General features: G+C 35.8%; 1 protein-coding gene across 1 annotated transcript in view; it reads left to right on the forward strand.

Moving 5' to 3' along the window:
* The first annotated feature begins 620 nt into the window (after positions 1–620).
* TMPRSS11A (transmembrane serine protease 11A) overlaps positions 621–16,178 on the forward strand; it is a 37,266-nt gene continuing 21,708 nt past the window's right edge. Inside the window, exons 1-3 of the mRNA XM_054683982.2 lie at positions 621–738; positions 2,548–2,666; positions 15,118–15,185. Of these exons, the coding sequence (XP_054539957.2) occupies positions 660–738; positions 2,548–2,666; positions 15,118–15,185 (266 nt within the window). The 5' untranslated portion in view covers positions 621–659. The remainder of the gene's footprint in view (positions 739–2,547; positions 2,667–15,117; positions 15,186–16,178) is intronic.

Raw genomic sequence — 16,178 nt, forward strand, 5'->3', positions numbered from 1 at the left:
TTATGTTGGATATATCCTAATTGTCTATAATAATGATTTGGTAAAAAGTCACGATGTTTTATTTCACATTAAAATATAGCAGCAGAAAAAATAAATGAGCCAAATACAGTAAAATTTTCAACAATTGATATAATAATGTGATTTATATATGGATGTTCAATTATACTATTCTTAGTAATTTTTTATGTCTGAACATTTTCATAATACTTAAAAATAAAAGATAAAAATAAATGAGATAATAGATTTAAAATCACTTTGTAAACTCTAAAAGGATAGACAGATAAAAGAGATAACAAAGTGCTGGAGAAAGGAGGAATGGTCCCTTTTCAAGCATGTATGCCACCTTGGACGATGCTGCTAAGAGAAACCATTCCTGACTACCACAAAGAGGCCACCAAATGCCTCTAAAATAGAAAGCAGGAGCAACATTAGGATTCCCAGATCCTGATTTTTTTTTTTTTAACACATCTTCTCAGACCAAGATGACATTGAACAAAATTAAAGACCTTTTTGCAGGGAAAGGTAGGCTACAGCAACTTGAACTTGTCTAAGGAGAGCTGGAAAACCTGCAAGCATTGCTATCTGAGAGTAACCAGTGGGCCCTTCCTTTTCTCAGGACAGTAGGATTTGGCACCCGAAGCAGAAATCTGAAGCCATGGATGATTGCCGTTCTCATTGTGTTGTCCCTGACAGTGGTGGCAGTGACCATAGGTCTCCTGGTTCACTTCCTAGTATTTGGTAGGTAAAATTAAAGATTTCACTCTACTTGATTTTATTTTTCTGCAAAGCTCCATTTACATATATGTAAATGTAACTTCATCTAAAAAATTGCACATTTACCTTCAAATTTCCACAGTGTGTTTAATTGTTTCAGTCATTTCATTAACAAACAAGTACTAAATTCTTATTATATGTGAGTACTTTTCTGGATATTCAAGATACGGCTTTAAGCAAAGTAGACAGATTTCTAATTTCCTTAGAGCTCTCAATCCAGAATTCTTTTGAGAATCTACACAAAAAGATCAAAAATTGTAATTGTCTGAAACTTACTAGTAATTATAATAAACAACTCATCACTTATTATATATTAAAATGAAAAGCTATGATAAATTAGTTATTAAAATTGGCTCTTTTACTCATGAACCATCATTTTCTGTCCAACATTTCTAAGGCAAAAGAAAAACACTTGTCTAATAAAATAAGGAATTTCAAAATGATTGAAAACCTATACGTGTGACACAGTATTATCATTTATTTTTAGAGAAAAAAATTTTACTCTTTCCAAAACAATATTCAGGGATTATATTTTTATCAACTAATATATTTGTAATTACACAAATAATGCACTTCAAGATTCTCTTTTTACACTCAGTCTCTTTCTGGGGAGAATGCAAGCCATTTACATTTTTTCACAAATCTCTACAATGTCACTCTCACATGGATGTATGTGATAAAACAAATAACTCAGGCTGCTCACTTTAATGCTCTTATCTGCTGTCACCTTCACAGAGTCAATGGGGGAGCAAAGACTCTACTTGGAGCCTTAAAGGGCTTAAGATCATAGTCCTAGGCCTTATATGACAACCCCAGCTGTAGTTTATACCATTGGCAAAAGATTCTCAGGTCACTTTATTTGGTTGCATAAAAGTCTCTTTACAATGAGAGTAAGGTTTGTTAACAGTATGGATTATATGGGTAAGTAATCAGGACGTCCAAAAATGTATTACAAGGTCCAGAGATTTCCCACTTAAGACATATGCCTTCCTGATATCCCTGTTTCTTTCCTTGGTTTGTAGTCTCGAAACCCACTCCCTCTTCCCTGAGCCAGGCTTCTCAAGGATTGAGGTTGTTTTGTATTTTTCCCATTCTCTATCTTTAACTCTGTATCTTTCTTACTCCCTCTGGGCCTTACTCCTCAGATTACCAAATTCCTTAGGAGTCTCTACTGCTTTCCTTTCTTACATTTCCTAATAGATTTATCCCTGTTTCACGCTCGTCTCTTCTTCAATCTCAGACAGCTCTTCTCTACATCTTCTTTTCAGGTTTTTCTTAGTGTGCCTGGCTCTCTTGTTAAAAATCAAAATTCACAAGGACATTCACTTATCTCTACTTCCACTAGAGTGTATGATGGTACACATTTCAACTCAGCAAGGAGCAATGTAGCAATGAAATGTTCAAGCTCTACAGCTAGACTGGATTTAAAACTTGGACAGGCCACCTACTAGTTACAGAACAATTTACTTAATGCCTCTGTGCCTTACTTTCCTTATCTGTAAAATGAAGGTGATACCAATCTTAGAGAGCTGGTGTGGGGATTAAATGGGCTAATACATAAAAAGTGCACAGGACAGTGCCTGCCATATTGTAGAAACTCAATAAATGGCAGCTATTATAATTGATATAAAACATTAACTATTATTTTTTAAATAAAACTCAATTATGAAGAGGCTCAGGGACATATTCAAGATTTATACTGGCCCCATTGTAATTGGGTTCCGAAATCTTTGTCCAAACCATTTAGTTTCCTATTTTTCATTTCCATTGCAGACCAAAAAAAGGAGTACTATCATGGCTCCTTTAAAATTTTAGATCCACAAATCAATAACAATTTCGGACAAAGCAACACATACCAACTTAAGGACTTACGAGAGACGACTGAAAATTTGGTGAGTCAGGTAAACTTCTTTTTATCATAGAATAATGCAAGTGGAAGGGATTTTGTGGATCATTTCTCCATTTCTAAAAACATGATTTTCAGACCACCACCATTAGAATCATCTTGCAGATTGCTAGGCCCCATCCCAGACCTGCTTAATCAGAGTATGATGAGATGGGTAGGTGGGGAGAGGAGAGTAAGGGAATCTGCATGTCTAACAAATGGGTGATTCTAATAAGCCTCTCTTTCTAACTCAGCTACCTTATTTAAAGGTAAGAGAATTGAGGCCAAGATATCCTAGCCCATTTCTTCCCCAATTCCACCACGTTTCCCCTGTAGAAAAGCCTAATCATACCAAAACTAGTTTTTATAAGTCCACACACTTGTTTATATGACCACATTTTAATTTTGAGTATTTTCAGAATTTACGTTCATCTTGTAAGTATATTGATAAAGACAAAAAACCAGACTTATTTTGTAGTAATCAAGTCAAATGCTAATAATTTTGTTAAAGCTAAAGTGCAAGACTGCTCCCAAAAAGAAAAAAAGCACACTCAGTTGTATAATCATTCCACTCAGAATGCCCATGAACTCTCACTCAAAAACTAGGTTCAAATTAATTTTTCTAACAAGGAAGCACAGAAGCAGAGACTTATTTTAAAAAGAAAGAAATGACAAATGTATTGGTTTGTTTTAATCAAAGAACCATTTTTAAGACACTTTCTTTCCCAAATCATCTACCATTTTTTCCTGTCATCATTTTCTCTTTGTCCATAGTATACCTAATGGCATCATATTTACAATAATATTGTAGAGTTTATAATCTCTATTTTCAGTTAACATTAAATCATTCACAATTTCTTAATTTTGTGGTTTCATCTTTCCCAACCAATAATTAATGTCTACAGATTGATATAGATTCTTAATTCTTTCACATGCAGAGCATCTTATAAAAGAGCATTTGCAATCAGTTCTTAAGTTATGCTAGGATGAACGGGGAGCCTGCACCAATACACCCAAATACCTTCTCTACTCCTCCAGTCCTAAGTGACTCCACATAACCTCCTCGATGCAAAAAGAGAAAACTCTTAACTTGCCTTAGTTAAAAAGATAAACACACCTTTGAATGATGGAAAATGTTACAATTTACTGGGAAATTTTGAAATTTGTTTCATTTATATTTTATGGCCAACATTACTGCTACTGTTGTTGTTGTAAGTTAACTAAGCAATTCTGTCTTTACTGAAGTAAACGGACAAGAATGCAATAGGTCTTAAAAGAAGTGAGAGAAATGCGGAGGTGCATGTTGAACAGAAACTCTATTTAAAAGTGGAGTTTTAAGTTTCACCTATGCATGTGTTCCTTCAAAGGCTAAGGCTAAGTTAAGTAAGGACACATTATCATCATGGGTACCTGCAAGGCCCTTCTCTGGTTGTCAGTATTTATTTATCCTCCTTTATCACCATAGCATAAGCCCTTACCCTCCCCCTTGCAGGAAATCATTCTATGTTTCATGTGGTATTCTTTTGTTTGTATTCATTCTTACAAAAATATGTTTTGCTGTTTTGCGTACACATGCTTTTAACTTACATTTTGTGTTATGAATCACTTTTGTTTCATCTCTTTTTACTGAGAACTTTTTAAAAGATCTATGTTACTAAATATACCTTTAGTTTATTGCTGTTAGCTGCTAATTCATAGTGTGTATCTTCCATAGTTACCTGCCTGTCATGCCAAGAAATGCCACACTAAACAGACTCCTACTTACCCCCTTATAGACCTATGCAAGTACTTCTGGAAGCAGAATTACTAGGTCATTGAATGTACATATACTTAACTTGACCAGTTGGTGCAGGTTTGCTCTTCAAAATGGCTGACTCAGTGTGCACGCCCATCTACAATGCATGAGGATTTCTATGTCCCCACATCTAACCAACACTTAGTGTCTTAGTATGTTTAGGCTACTACAACAAAAAATACCATAGGCTGGGTATCTTAAACAACAAACAATTATTTCTCATAGTTCTGGAGGCTGAAGATTCCAAGATGAAGATGATCAAGGCTCTAGCAGATGTCTGGTGAGAGCCTGCTTCCTGGTTCATAGAATACCATCTTGCTGTGTCCCTCATGGCAGAAGCCATAAGAGAACTTTCTTTTGTAAGGACACTAATGACTTTCATGAGAACTCCACCCTCATGACCTAACTATCCTCCAAAGGCCCCATCTCCTCTATCATCGGTTTGGGAGTTAAGGTCTCAAAATATAAATTTCAGGGGAACACAAACATTCAGTCCACAGCACTTGGTATTATTTGGCTTTCTAAATTTGCCACCCTAATATGTATAAAGTAGTATTTTATTTGTGATTTAATTTGCATGTTTCTAATTACTAACGAGTTTGTGCATTGTTACGTATAATTATTAACTTTTTGGACTTTCATTTCTATAAATTGCCTGTACATATTATTTTCCTATTTTTCTGTTAAACTTTCTTTTTTACCTTATTTGTATTGCTTTGCAGAAGTTCTTTACATTTTCTGGATATTGATAGTGTGTTGGTTGTGGACACTGCGCTTATCCATTCTGTCTTCTACTAATATGGACCGTGTTGTTCTTTATGAAACCGAAATCTGTAACTGAAGTAATCATTTTTTCACTGTTTTGCCTTATGATTGTATTTTGAAGCTTTTCTTTAAGAAGTCCTTCTTCCCTTCTAAGACATAAAAATATTTTACTATGTTACTTATTAACCTTATAGTTTTATCTTTTACATTAGGTCTCCAATACATGTGGAATCCACCTTTGGATGTGTTAGGTAGATTCAGTTTTTTAATTCATATAGTGAGCCAGTTTTTGAATATAACTAGTTAAAATATCTTGGCTTTTCCTAATATATGGTATTATTATTGAGTTCATTGCATGCATTTCTTGGCACCTGGGTCTTGCAGAAGAGGAAACATGAATCTGTCTCCTCAAATTGCTTCCAATCTTTTTGGAAAGATATGAGTAACACACATGGAATTGAATATCATGACATGATATAATTAAGGGCTAAATTATATGTTGAGGACAGTAAGTACAGAAAAACTTCAAAACCAAAAAAGGGTTCCCATGGTCAGAAAAGGCTTTATATTATTTTACCTTTGTTTAAATGAGACAGGTGTTTTTCTCCTCCCATCCCGCACCAGGTTAGCTTTAGAAGAATTACAGGAAGAGTTTATGCCTCATCCTGAGCCACACCTGTTTGTTGTTGCTAAATCCCAATGAATACAACCAGATTCTTCTCTCTGTCCTATATGGGTGCTAATTAGACAACCAAGGAAGACAGGTTGCACATCCTGTTCTTCCTCACATTGGGCTTTACTGATTTGAATGCAAATTGAGATGCAAAAGTAAAATGAGTTCATATTCAGATATTGCTATAATCCGCCCCTGTTCCCTGAGATAGTGGAGCAGACATATCTCATCTCTCATATCATTCTTCAGAGAAGGGTCCATTAATCAGACATTACTGATGTCTGATTACTGCCGGCTGGCCATCCTGCAGGTGGAGAAGCATGGCATCCAGCAGAAACTGACAGCGTGCACTTTGAGGGAGGGAAGGATAAGCCAGGAATTTATGCTGAATAAGCTGCCTAAGTATACATGTTCAATAAGTTCTAGGGGAAGTCACAAATACTTATGAAAGGAGAAACATAACTATGTGCAATTGAGCTTTATGTCTCTTCATGTGTTGCATGTTCAAAAAATGGTGGCATTAGCATGATCCAAGGGTGGAGTTTTCAGCCATTTGATGTTCAAAGGTGAAGAAGAGGACACAAAACCCTTACTATGCATCCTCTGTGAGTCAGCCAAAACCAGTCTGGACTGCTAGCTAGATTAACAAAGAAAAAAAGAGAAAGAAGATACAAATAAGCACGATCAGAAATGATAGAGGTAACATTACAACCAATCCCACAGAAATACAAAAGATCGTCTGAGACTCTTATGAACACTTCTATGTAGATAAACTAGAAAATCTAGAGGAAATGGGTAAATTCCTGGAAAAACACAGTCTTCCAAGATTGAATCAGAAAGAAATTGAAACCCTGAACAGACCAATATTGAGTTCATACTTAAATCAGTAATTTAAAAAACTTACCAACCAAAAGGAAAAAAAAGGCCCAAACTAGATGGATTCACAGCCAAATTCTACCAGACGTACAAGAAATAGCTAGGACGAATTCTAGTGAAACTATTCCAAAGAATTGAGAAGAGACTTCTTCCTAAATCATTCTATGAAGTCAGCATTACCCTAACGCCAAAACCTCACAAAGACAGAATGAAAAAAGAAAATTACTGGCCAATATCCCTGATGAACATAGATATAAAAATCCTCAACCAAATACCAGCAAACCAAATCCAGCAGCACATCAAAAAGTTAATTTTCCAAAATCAAGTAGGCTTTATTTCTGTGATGCAAGACTGGTTCAACATATGTAAATCAATAAATGCGATTTACCACATAAACCGAATTAAAAACAAAAATCATACAATTAGCCAGGCATGGTGGCTCACACTTGTAATCCCAGCACTTTGGGAGACCATGGTGGGCAAATTACCTGAGGTCAGAAGTTCGAGACCAACCTGGCCAACATGGTGAAACCCCATCTGTATTAAAAATACAAAAATTAGCCGGGCATGGTGGCAGGTGCCTGTAATCCCAGCTACTCGGAAGGCTGAGGCAGGAGAATCACTTGAACCCAGGAGGCAGAGGTTGCAGTGAGCCGAGATCGTGCCATTGCACTCCAGCCTGGGTGACAGAGCAAAAATCCATCTCAAAAAAATTAAAAATTTAAGAAAATTAAAATCATACAATCATCTCAATATATGTAGAAAAAGCTTTTGATAAAATTAAACATCCCTTCATAATAAAAACACTTAGACTAGGCGTCGAAGAAACATACTTCAAAATAATAAGAGCCATCTGTGACAAACCCACAGCCATCATCACACTGAATGGGCAAAAGCTGGAGGCACTATCCTTAAGAACAGGAAAAAGACAAGAATGTTCACTCTCACTACTCCTATTCAACATAGTACTAGAAGTTCTAGAAAGAGCAATCGAGCAGGAGAAAGAAGGAAAATGCATCCAAATATGAAAAGAGGAAGTCAAATTATCTCTCTTTACTGACAATATGATTATATGCCTAGAAAACCCTAAAGACTTTACAAAAAGTTTCCAAAACTGATAAACAACTTCAGTAAAGTTTCAGGATACAAAATCAACGTACAAAATTCAGTAGCATTTCTAAACAATAATGTCCAAGCTGAGAACCAAATCAAGAACACAATCCCATTTTCAATAGCCACACACACACAAATGAAATACCTAGGAATACATCTAACCAAGGAGGTAAAAGATCTCTATAAGGAGAATAAAAAAACACTATTGAAAGAAATCGGAGATGACACAAATGAATGCAAAAACATTCCATGCTCATGGATTGGAAGAATCAATATTGTTAAAATGTCCCTACTGCCCAGAGCAATCTACAGATTCAATGCTATTCCTATCAAACTACCAACATAATTTTCCACACAAAGTTAGAAAAAGCTTTTGTAAACTTCACATGGTACAAAAAAAAAAAAAAGCCCCAATAGCCAAAGGACTCCTAATAAAAAAGAACAGAGCCAGAGGCCTCACATTGTCTGACTTCAAACTATACTTTAAGGCTACAGTAATCAAAACAGAATGGCATTGGTACAAAAACAGACATATAAACCAATAGAACAGAATAGAGAACCCAGAAATAAAGCCACACATCTACAGCCATCAGATATTCAATAAAATTAACAAAAATAAGCAATGGAGAGAGAACTTTCTATTCAATAAATGGTGCTGGAATAGCTAGCTAGTCAGAAGCAGAAAAATGAAATTGGACTCCTATCACTAAATACAAAAACTAACTCAAGATGCAGTAAAGAATTAAATGTAAGACCACAAACAATTAATACAAGAACCCTAGAAGAAAACCTAGGAAATACTGTTGTAGACATCAGTCTTGGCACAGAATTTAGGACTAAGTCCTCAAAAGCAACTGCAACAAAAACAAAAATTGATAAGTTGGACCTAATTAAACTAAAGAACTTCTGCACAATAAAAGAAACTATCAACAGAGTAAACAAACAACCTACAGATTGGGAGAAAATATTTGCAAACTATGCATCTGAAAAGGTCTAATGTCCAGAATCTGTAAAGAACTTAAACAACTCAACAAGCAAAAGAAACCAAGTAACGCCATTAAAAAGTAGGCAAAGAACATGAACAGATGCTTCACAAAAGAAGACATACGAAGCAGTCAAGAAACATATGAACAAGTGCTCCACATCACTAATTATCCAAGTAATGCAAATCAAAACTACAGTGAGATAATATCTCATACCAGTTACAATGGCTATTATTAAAGATTAAAAAAATAACATGCTGATGAGACTGTGGAGGAAAGAGAATGCTTAAATACTGTTGGAAACGTAAATGAGTTCAGCCACTGTGGAAAGCAGTTTGGAGACTTCTCAAAGTACTTAAAATGGAACTACTATTCAACCTAGCAATCCTCTTACTGGGTGTATACCCAAAGGAGTATAAACTTTTTTCCCAGAAAGACAGCTGCACTCTCACATTAATTACCACAGTATTCACAATAGCAAAGATGTGGAATCAACCTAGATAACCATCAATGGTGGATTGGACAAAGAAACTGTGAGATATATATGTATATATATATCTATATATACCATGGAATACTATGTAGCCATAAAAAAGGATGAAATCATGTCCTTTGCAGCAACATGGATGTAACACCACAAGGAAGGCACTTTTATCTCCTCTTTACAGGTAAGAGAACCAAGCTTCTGAAATTAAGGTCCATAGCTGGAAAATGATGGAGGGGAGATTTGAAGTCATCTAGGCAACTCCACACATGTGCTCTTTCCACTAAATTGTTCTACTGTCAGGAAGGGACTCAGTTAAGACAGAAGATAAAATTATTAAAATCTAAATCAATTCTTCTCTCATTTCATTTTTTAAATCCATGAAGATTATAAATCCTCTATGCTGTGCTAGCTAACTTTTTCTTGACAGATACATTAGGTATACTTATTAGAGAAAAATATTCTCTTTCTCATTTCCCTGTATCAGTTTTTGGTGAGGAAGGCAAAGGTAGAAGGAACTGTAATAGAGAAAGATGAAGGAAGCTGATGAATATATTGACATGTGTATGTATATCTAGTGTGAACAATCTATAGTTGGAAGAAAGGTGTGGATGGGTATGCTTTTTGAGGGAAGTTTTTGAGAAAAGAAGTAATATGAACTATTTCTAAATTTCCTGATAAAGTTGTAAATACAGCATAGTCTTCACAGGAGAATCTATTTAGTTTATCATCATCATTCAGCAAATACAGCATGATGTTAGGCACTATAAAAGGCTAAGAAAAATGATTCTCTCTCTCTCATAAACTAATCCAATTTAGAGATTTAGAAGACAACAAATCTGGAGAGGACATGAACCTTCTAAATAATGACCTTCCCTTGCTTTGGGTATCCTGGTTTTAAATATTTTTAGTACAGCTTTAAATAGATCCAAATGAGATATTTTCCTCTTTTACAAAAGCAATTCAAAGATCTAGGTTTTTGTTGTACACTGAGAATTAATACTTTTTTCTTTAAAATCCTTAATTGCAAATCTTTAAATTCTATAAATATTTTGCCTTGTGATCTCAGAAATATAAGCCAATTTGGGATATGGATATCTAATATATTGCTACTTGTTACACGTGAGTAGTGACAGATGTCTGTCCATTTCTTTCTGACATTCCACAAAGAAACACTGAAGAAGGACCAGTGCAATCAAAGAAATGACTGATGGCATCACAAAATATCACATCCCATTTGATGATCTGATTACCTTTTTGTTTAGGGTGATCAGAAAGTCACAGTTTCATGGCACCCTCCACACCCACACACCTTGTATGACACTGGATCCAACTGCTTTCTCCAATAGACACAGCACTTAAAGATGTGGCAGTTAGGCTTGACCCCAAGAAGGCCAAAAAGCCTTCTGTGAGCATCACTCAGTGCTCAGGTTGACTAAGCTCTATCCAGGCTTGAGAGAATGGTTCATAGCTGACTTCTTGGATCCAAAAAAAAAAAAAAAAACCTAGAGTTTTATACAGATATGAAACGAACTTTAAAGGACTGCACTAAAAACTACCAAGATTATGATTCTTATTTTTGGAGAGTAAAGAAAATAGGCTGCCTTTGGAGAGGGGTGCAACAGTTTCTGATCCTCTTACAAACTGCTTGCTGCCCATCAGTGGGCAGGAGGTCTTAGTGAGAACCTACCTGCATGCTCATCCTGAGGTAGGCACTGTGAAGGCGTTAACAGGCTCTGAAGCTACATGGCCCTGGTTTCAGTGAACTCTGTGGTGTCAACCTGGGCAAGTCACTTCCTCTTCTATGAAATGTGAATAATCATAGTACTCACCTCAGAGGGCTGATTTGAAAGCAAATGAGCTCAAACACAATGACATCTGTGCTTGGTGCATATATGGCAGACAACAGTGATTCCTACTATTATAATTATTACAGTCTTACCAAGGAGGAGCTTTCCACAAATAATCAATTACCTAAAATGTCCAAAAACAGGAAAAAAAAAAAAGCTCTTCCGATAATTCATGTGTAATTTTCTTTTTTCTCTAGGAGCATTGATCTCAACTTGATGTAAAGCAAGCACTTTAAAAAGTCTTATAAAATTTTCCTGGTAAATGCAAAACTTTCTGATAAATAAATTCTCACCTTTTTATTAATTTGTTAATTCAACAAAAATATACTACATACCAACAGCATGCAAGGCACTATGCTAGATTTTACAGAGTATGAAAAGATAAATTGCCATCTCTATGCATAAAGGGTTTGCCATTTAATAAAAGAGACCATATATTTGCATAAATATATAGTGAATATATTGCATAAATATATAATGAATGTTTACATTAAAGAATAAAAGGTATAAGAGGGATAAGAAAAATTGAGACAGAGGGAAGACAGATCAGTTTGAGATTAACGAATATCCGCAAAGAAGGTATTATCTGAGATTGGCCTTGAAGGATAGTTGTGATTCAGGAACACAGAACTTGCAGAATGAGAAGGTTGTTACAGACCAAAGGAACAGCCTGAGAGGAGTGAGTATGCAGGAAAATGAGGGCCATGCCTGAAAGTACTGGTGGGGTTGAAGATGGAGCCAGGCAAGTTGGTCACAGAGGGAGAGGACCTTGAATGTCTAACATTGTGGACAGAGGCTCAAAGGCTCAAATTCCCTATTTTTACCTTGAGTTCAATCCTTGTGGCAATGAAACCTCAGTGAAGCTTTATTTAAGGCTAAAAGTGTCTTTTAAAAATCCCTCTTATATAATATCCTTTGCATGTTACTCTTGTTATAATTAGGAGAAAGCAATAGGATCTAAAGTTTTTTTCCACAGCATGGTTTTGGTTTCTTTAATTCTAAGGAGCTCACCTGGTGTTACGTTGGAAAAAACAGCTTTTATATCTCATTTATATTCCATATGCCAGTCTGCAGTGACATACCTATCTGAGGTTTACAGTGTTAGCCACAAAACACTCCCTAAGTGAATACATTGACTGCTGTAAGGGGAGCCAGTCAGGAAGCACCTGCAGAGAAAAGCAGGCAACATGTATAAACAGAGTTAATTCAGGAATGAAAGCTGAATGGCTGGGCGAGTCTGTTTGTTTGAGTTGACAGCCTCTCCCTCACTCTTTCATTAAATATCCAACTAACCTTCAATTGCCCTCTTGGAACTTAATCTCAGTGTAATTTCCAGCATGTCAAAATTATCAAGCAGAAAGAGATACTACCCTGAAAGAGGGTCTTTTGTTCAATGCTAGGAGACAAACTCCAACTACAAAATTCTAGAAATGCCCTAAAGAGGGAGATAGGATAGATTTACAAATTGCTAATGCTATTAGGTTGTATAGATAACAATAGATTTATAACAACCTGGCACACAGCTTTAAATATATAAGTTTCTCTGAAACTTCTGGGAACTTGGAATGCCAGAACGTTGGCAGAAAGAATGCTTCTAATAATGAAAGCCATCATCTGCCATGGAAACAATTTCAGGGTCTTTAGAAAGCTAGTTTATACATAAGCTCCATTCTACAATAAAACTTATGTTCATGTTTTTTCTGATTTTCCTCCTGCTGTAAATTCATTTTATCAGAATTCTTTTTACCAGTCCCTCTGCCCCATTTCTCAAAGCGTTGTCCTCAGACTACCTGTATCACCTAAAGATTCTAAGGCCTCCTCCGATCTAGTAAATGAGACTTTTCTAGAGAGAGTCCTAGAATTTTATAAAGAAGAATCCTTTTTATTATTGTGATCACCAAAGTTACTTCTGCCTAGATTCTTCTCATGTTATTTTTACAGCTCCTATCTTCCCAGACAACCTAACAATTCAAAGATAAAATTGGTGCTTGGTTTAGATATTCATAGCAGGCACGTTGCCAGATTGATGATGTCATCCAGAGTCAAAAACTTAATCCAATGCCTTCACCAAAAAGTTACAAATGGCCAGGAATCAATTGTGGTTGAACTTATTCAGAGGGTAATTACAAAACAAACTTCTTTAAATACCCAACTGCTATTTGCTTTTTTCCTTCTAAATTGTATCACTTCTCTCCCTGTTCCATTTTGTTTGCCTTTTTTTTTTTTTTGGAATCCCTCACCTCCATACTGAGTAGTAGAGCTGGCTGTGGGTGATGAGAGAGAAATTGTTATAACAAAGTCACCCTTTCAAAAACATGTCTTCCAAAAGAATTTTGTTTCTAGCAGATAAACCCCACACCACCTCAGCTAAATGGGGCTTTCTTTATTTAAGTACCAATAAAGACATATTTTGGATACTAGCAATTTATTTTCCAAATGCTATCTTTGATCTTAAGTTTAAGGCTATTACCAAATCTATATCTCTACAAGTTTTATACTTTAGGTCAATAAATTATTTGATAACTTATTACTATGTGTTCTACAAAAGAAACCGAAGTAAAATTTACATCACATTTAACAGGGTGGTTGTGTGATTGAGTGGGAAGAGGCGGACCCTACAGATAGAAGACTTGGGTTTCAGTCCCAGCTTACTAGTATCTGCGTGATGCCAGGGAAATTCACATAATGCCTCTGAGTCACAGATTTCTAATAGGAATGAAGATACTTCTTATTTCGCAGAATTGTCATTAGAGTTAAAGAAGATAACAAATAATTTGGTTCCTGATGAAGTATTTATGAATTCCTGAGCATGCTAAGGAAGTTATAACTTGTTTCTTGATCCCTGAAACAGCTTTCCCTATATTTGTGTGTGTGTTTCAGTCATGCAAGTTGGTTTTTCTTCTCATTCCTTGAGAATTTAGGATATTTTTTGCACACATTTGGTTCTTCCGTCCAACATGAACTGTAGTACCTTACCCACATTGAGATGACACTATTTCTACCAAGTGAGTGCTAGGGGATACTGCAAGCCGAATGCCAGGTGTGAGAGACCACAGCATCACAATACCGTGGCAGTAGATTAAAGCTGTGCATATGGACTAAAAGCAGTGGCTTTGCTTCTCCTACCTTGGTGACATAAACTGAGTAACAAATTTGACCTAATACTGGAATACCACCTAATTCTTTTTTCCTCCCTGATTTACCCTAGAGTCCACAATTGACAATAATTTAAAAATTTTGGCTCTCTCTTAAATCCCTAATGCCTCCTCCTTAAACCTTACAAGCAAAGACCTGCAGAGCTAAGACCTGTAATGCCAGGATGGAGGCTAGAGGACCATCAGCAATTAACTACCAAAACTTACCCAACATTTTATATCTGTTTAACCTTCATAGCCTTATGAGTAGCAGATCAATATCTTTGTTTTACAGGTTAGAAAACTGAGGCTCAAATTGATTCAGTAACTTTGCCAAGATTGCCCAGTTTGGGAAAAGTAGTATACGCTCAAATCCAGGACTGAGGCAGGGTTTTCTTTGTCACCACTCAAAGCCTCTCTGAATATCCCATCTCTGCTCTGTATCTCTCTGCTACTCCTTCTCTGGTGTTTTAGCAAGATATCTTCTACTCCAGAAACCTACTCTAGCAGAGTAGAATTACTTGGGTAGGTTTTTTAAAAATATGAGTGCCTAGGTCCCCTCTAGACCAATCGAAACCAAAATTCTTGGAGAGGGTCCCTGGCATCCATAAATTTTTTTAATTCAGCAAATGATTCTGTTGCACTGTGAAAGCTGAGATCCACCAATTTAAATAATGATGTTAGTTCTGTGAAAAAATTTTTGATTGCTTTAACATTTAATCAAGGATATATTCCTATTATAAAATATATTATTAACACATAGTTTCTCTCTTGTTGTGTAACAGGTGGATGAGATATTTATAGATTCAGCCTGGAAGAAAAACTATATCAAGAACCAAGTAGTCAGACTGACGTATGTATGTTTGGGCAAAGGTGGAATCACAAGACTGGAGGGAAAAGGAACAAAGGAGACAGGGACTCTCATGTATTGTATGTCTCCATGGACTAGGCTTTTGGCTAGAATTTTTCATAAACATTACCTTTAAAGCAGTCTTGAAGTATAGGGCTGACCACCATTTTGTCAACAAAAAGACTAAGATTCAGGAAGGGTAAGAAATATGTTCAAAGTTCACCAACTGACAGTTTCCCAAAGTGACAGAACCAGGAATCAAACCCCATCAACTTATTGTGAGGCCTGGAACCTACCAGAACCGATGACGTGGGGAAAACCCAGCAGCTTGTCATTGCATGCACCAAGTTATATTATTTTGACAATTATATTATTTCAACCACGTTAAGCAGGCAAACTTGGCTACAAAATGAGTTCACAAATTTTACCTATAATGTAGCCGAACGACATAAGGCATGCCTAAACAAAAAGATAATCCTGTAGTAATAAATTTTCTTTCTGTTGTGGTGGAGGGGGAAGACTCATATCAGTTGCAGATATTGCTCAGAAGTTTCAATTGTGTTATTTTGAAAAACTACATAGCAGAACACACATGTCATATACACAAATCCATGAGCCTGTATGACTCATATTTCTTAAAGATAAAGAAAAATAATATATTCAGATTTTGATTTATTTGAAGAAAATAATTATCCCTTTCTCACCAATAGACTAATAATGCTTTGTTGGCAGGTGTACTCAAAGTTCTCTATGTCTTTACTGAGTAGTGACTTCCGTAAGGATTTTATAACATAAATTGGGTAATTCCTACAATACTTAGGAGGGAAAAAGCATATAAATGCTAGAACTTTCTAGATTTCATGTTTTCTGTTTTCAAATTCTCCTTTACCATATTATTGTAGCAACATTATTATACTCCTGTGAACTCCTTTGGATGGTAGCCATCACTATATAATACCTGGTAAAAATGTTAATTCCTCAGATTTAAGAAGTAAA

Source organism: Pan troglodytes, chromosome 3 (assembly GCF_028858775.2).
Source record: "Pan troglodytes isolate AG18354 chromosome 3, NHGRI_mPanTro3-v2.0_pri, whole genome shotgun sequence".
In the NCBI taxonomy this organism is placed as follows: Eukaryota; Metazoa; Chordata; class Mammalia; order Primates; family Hominidae; genus Pan; species Pan troglodytes.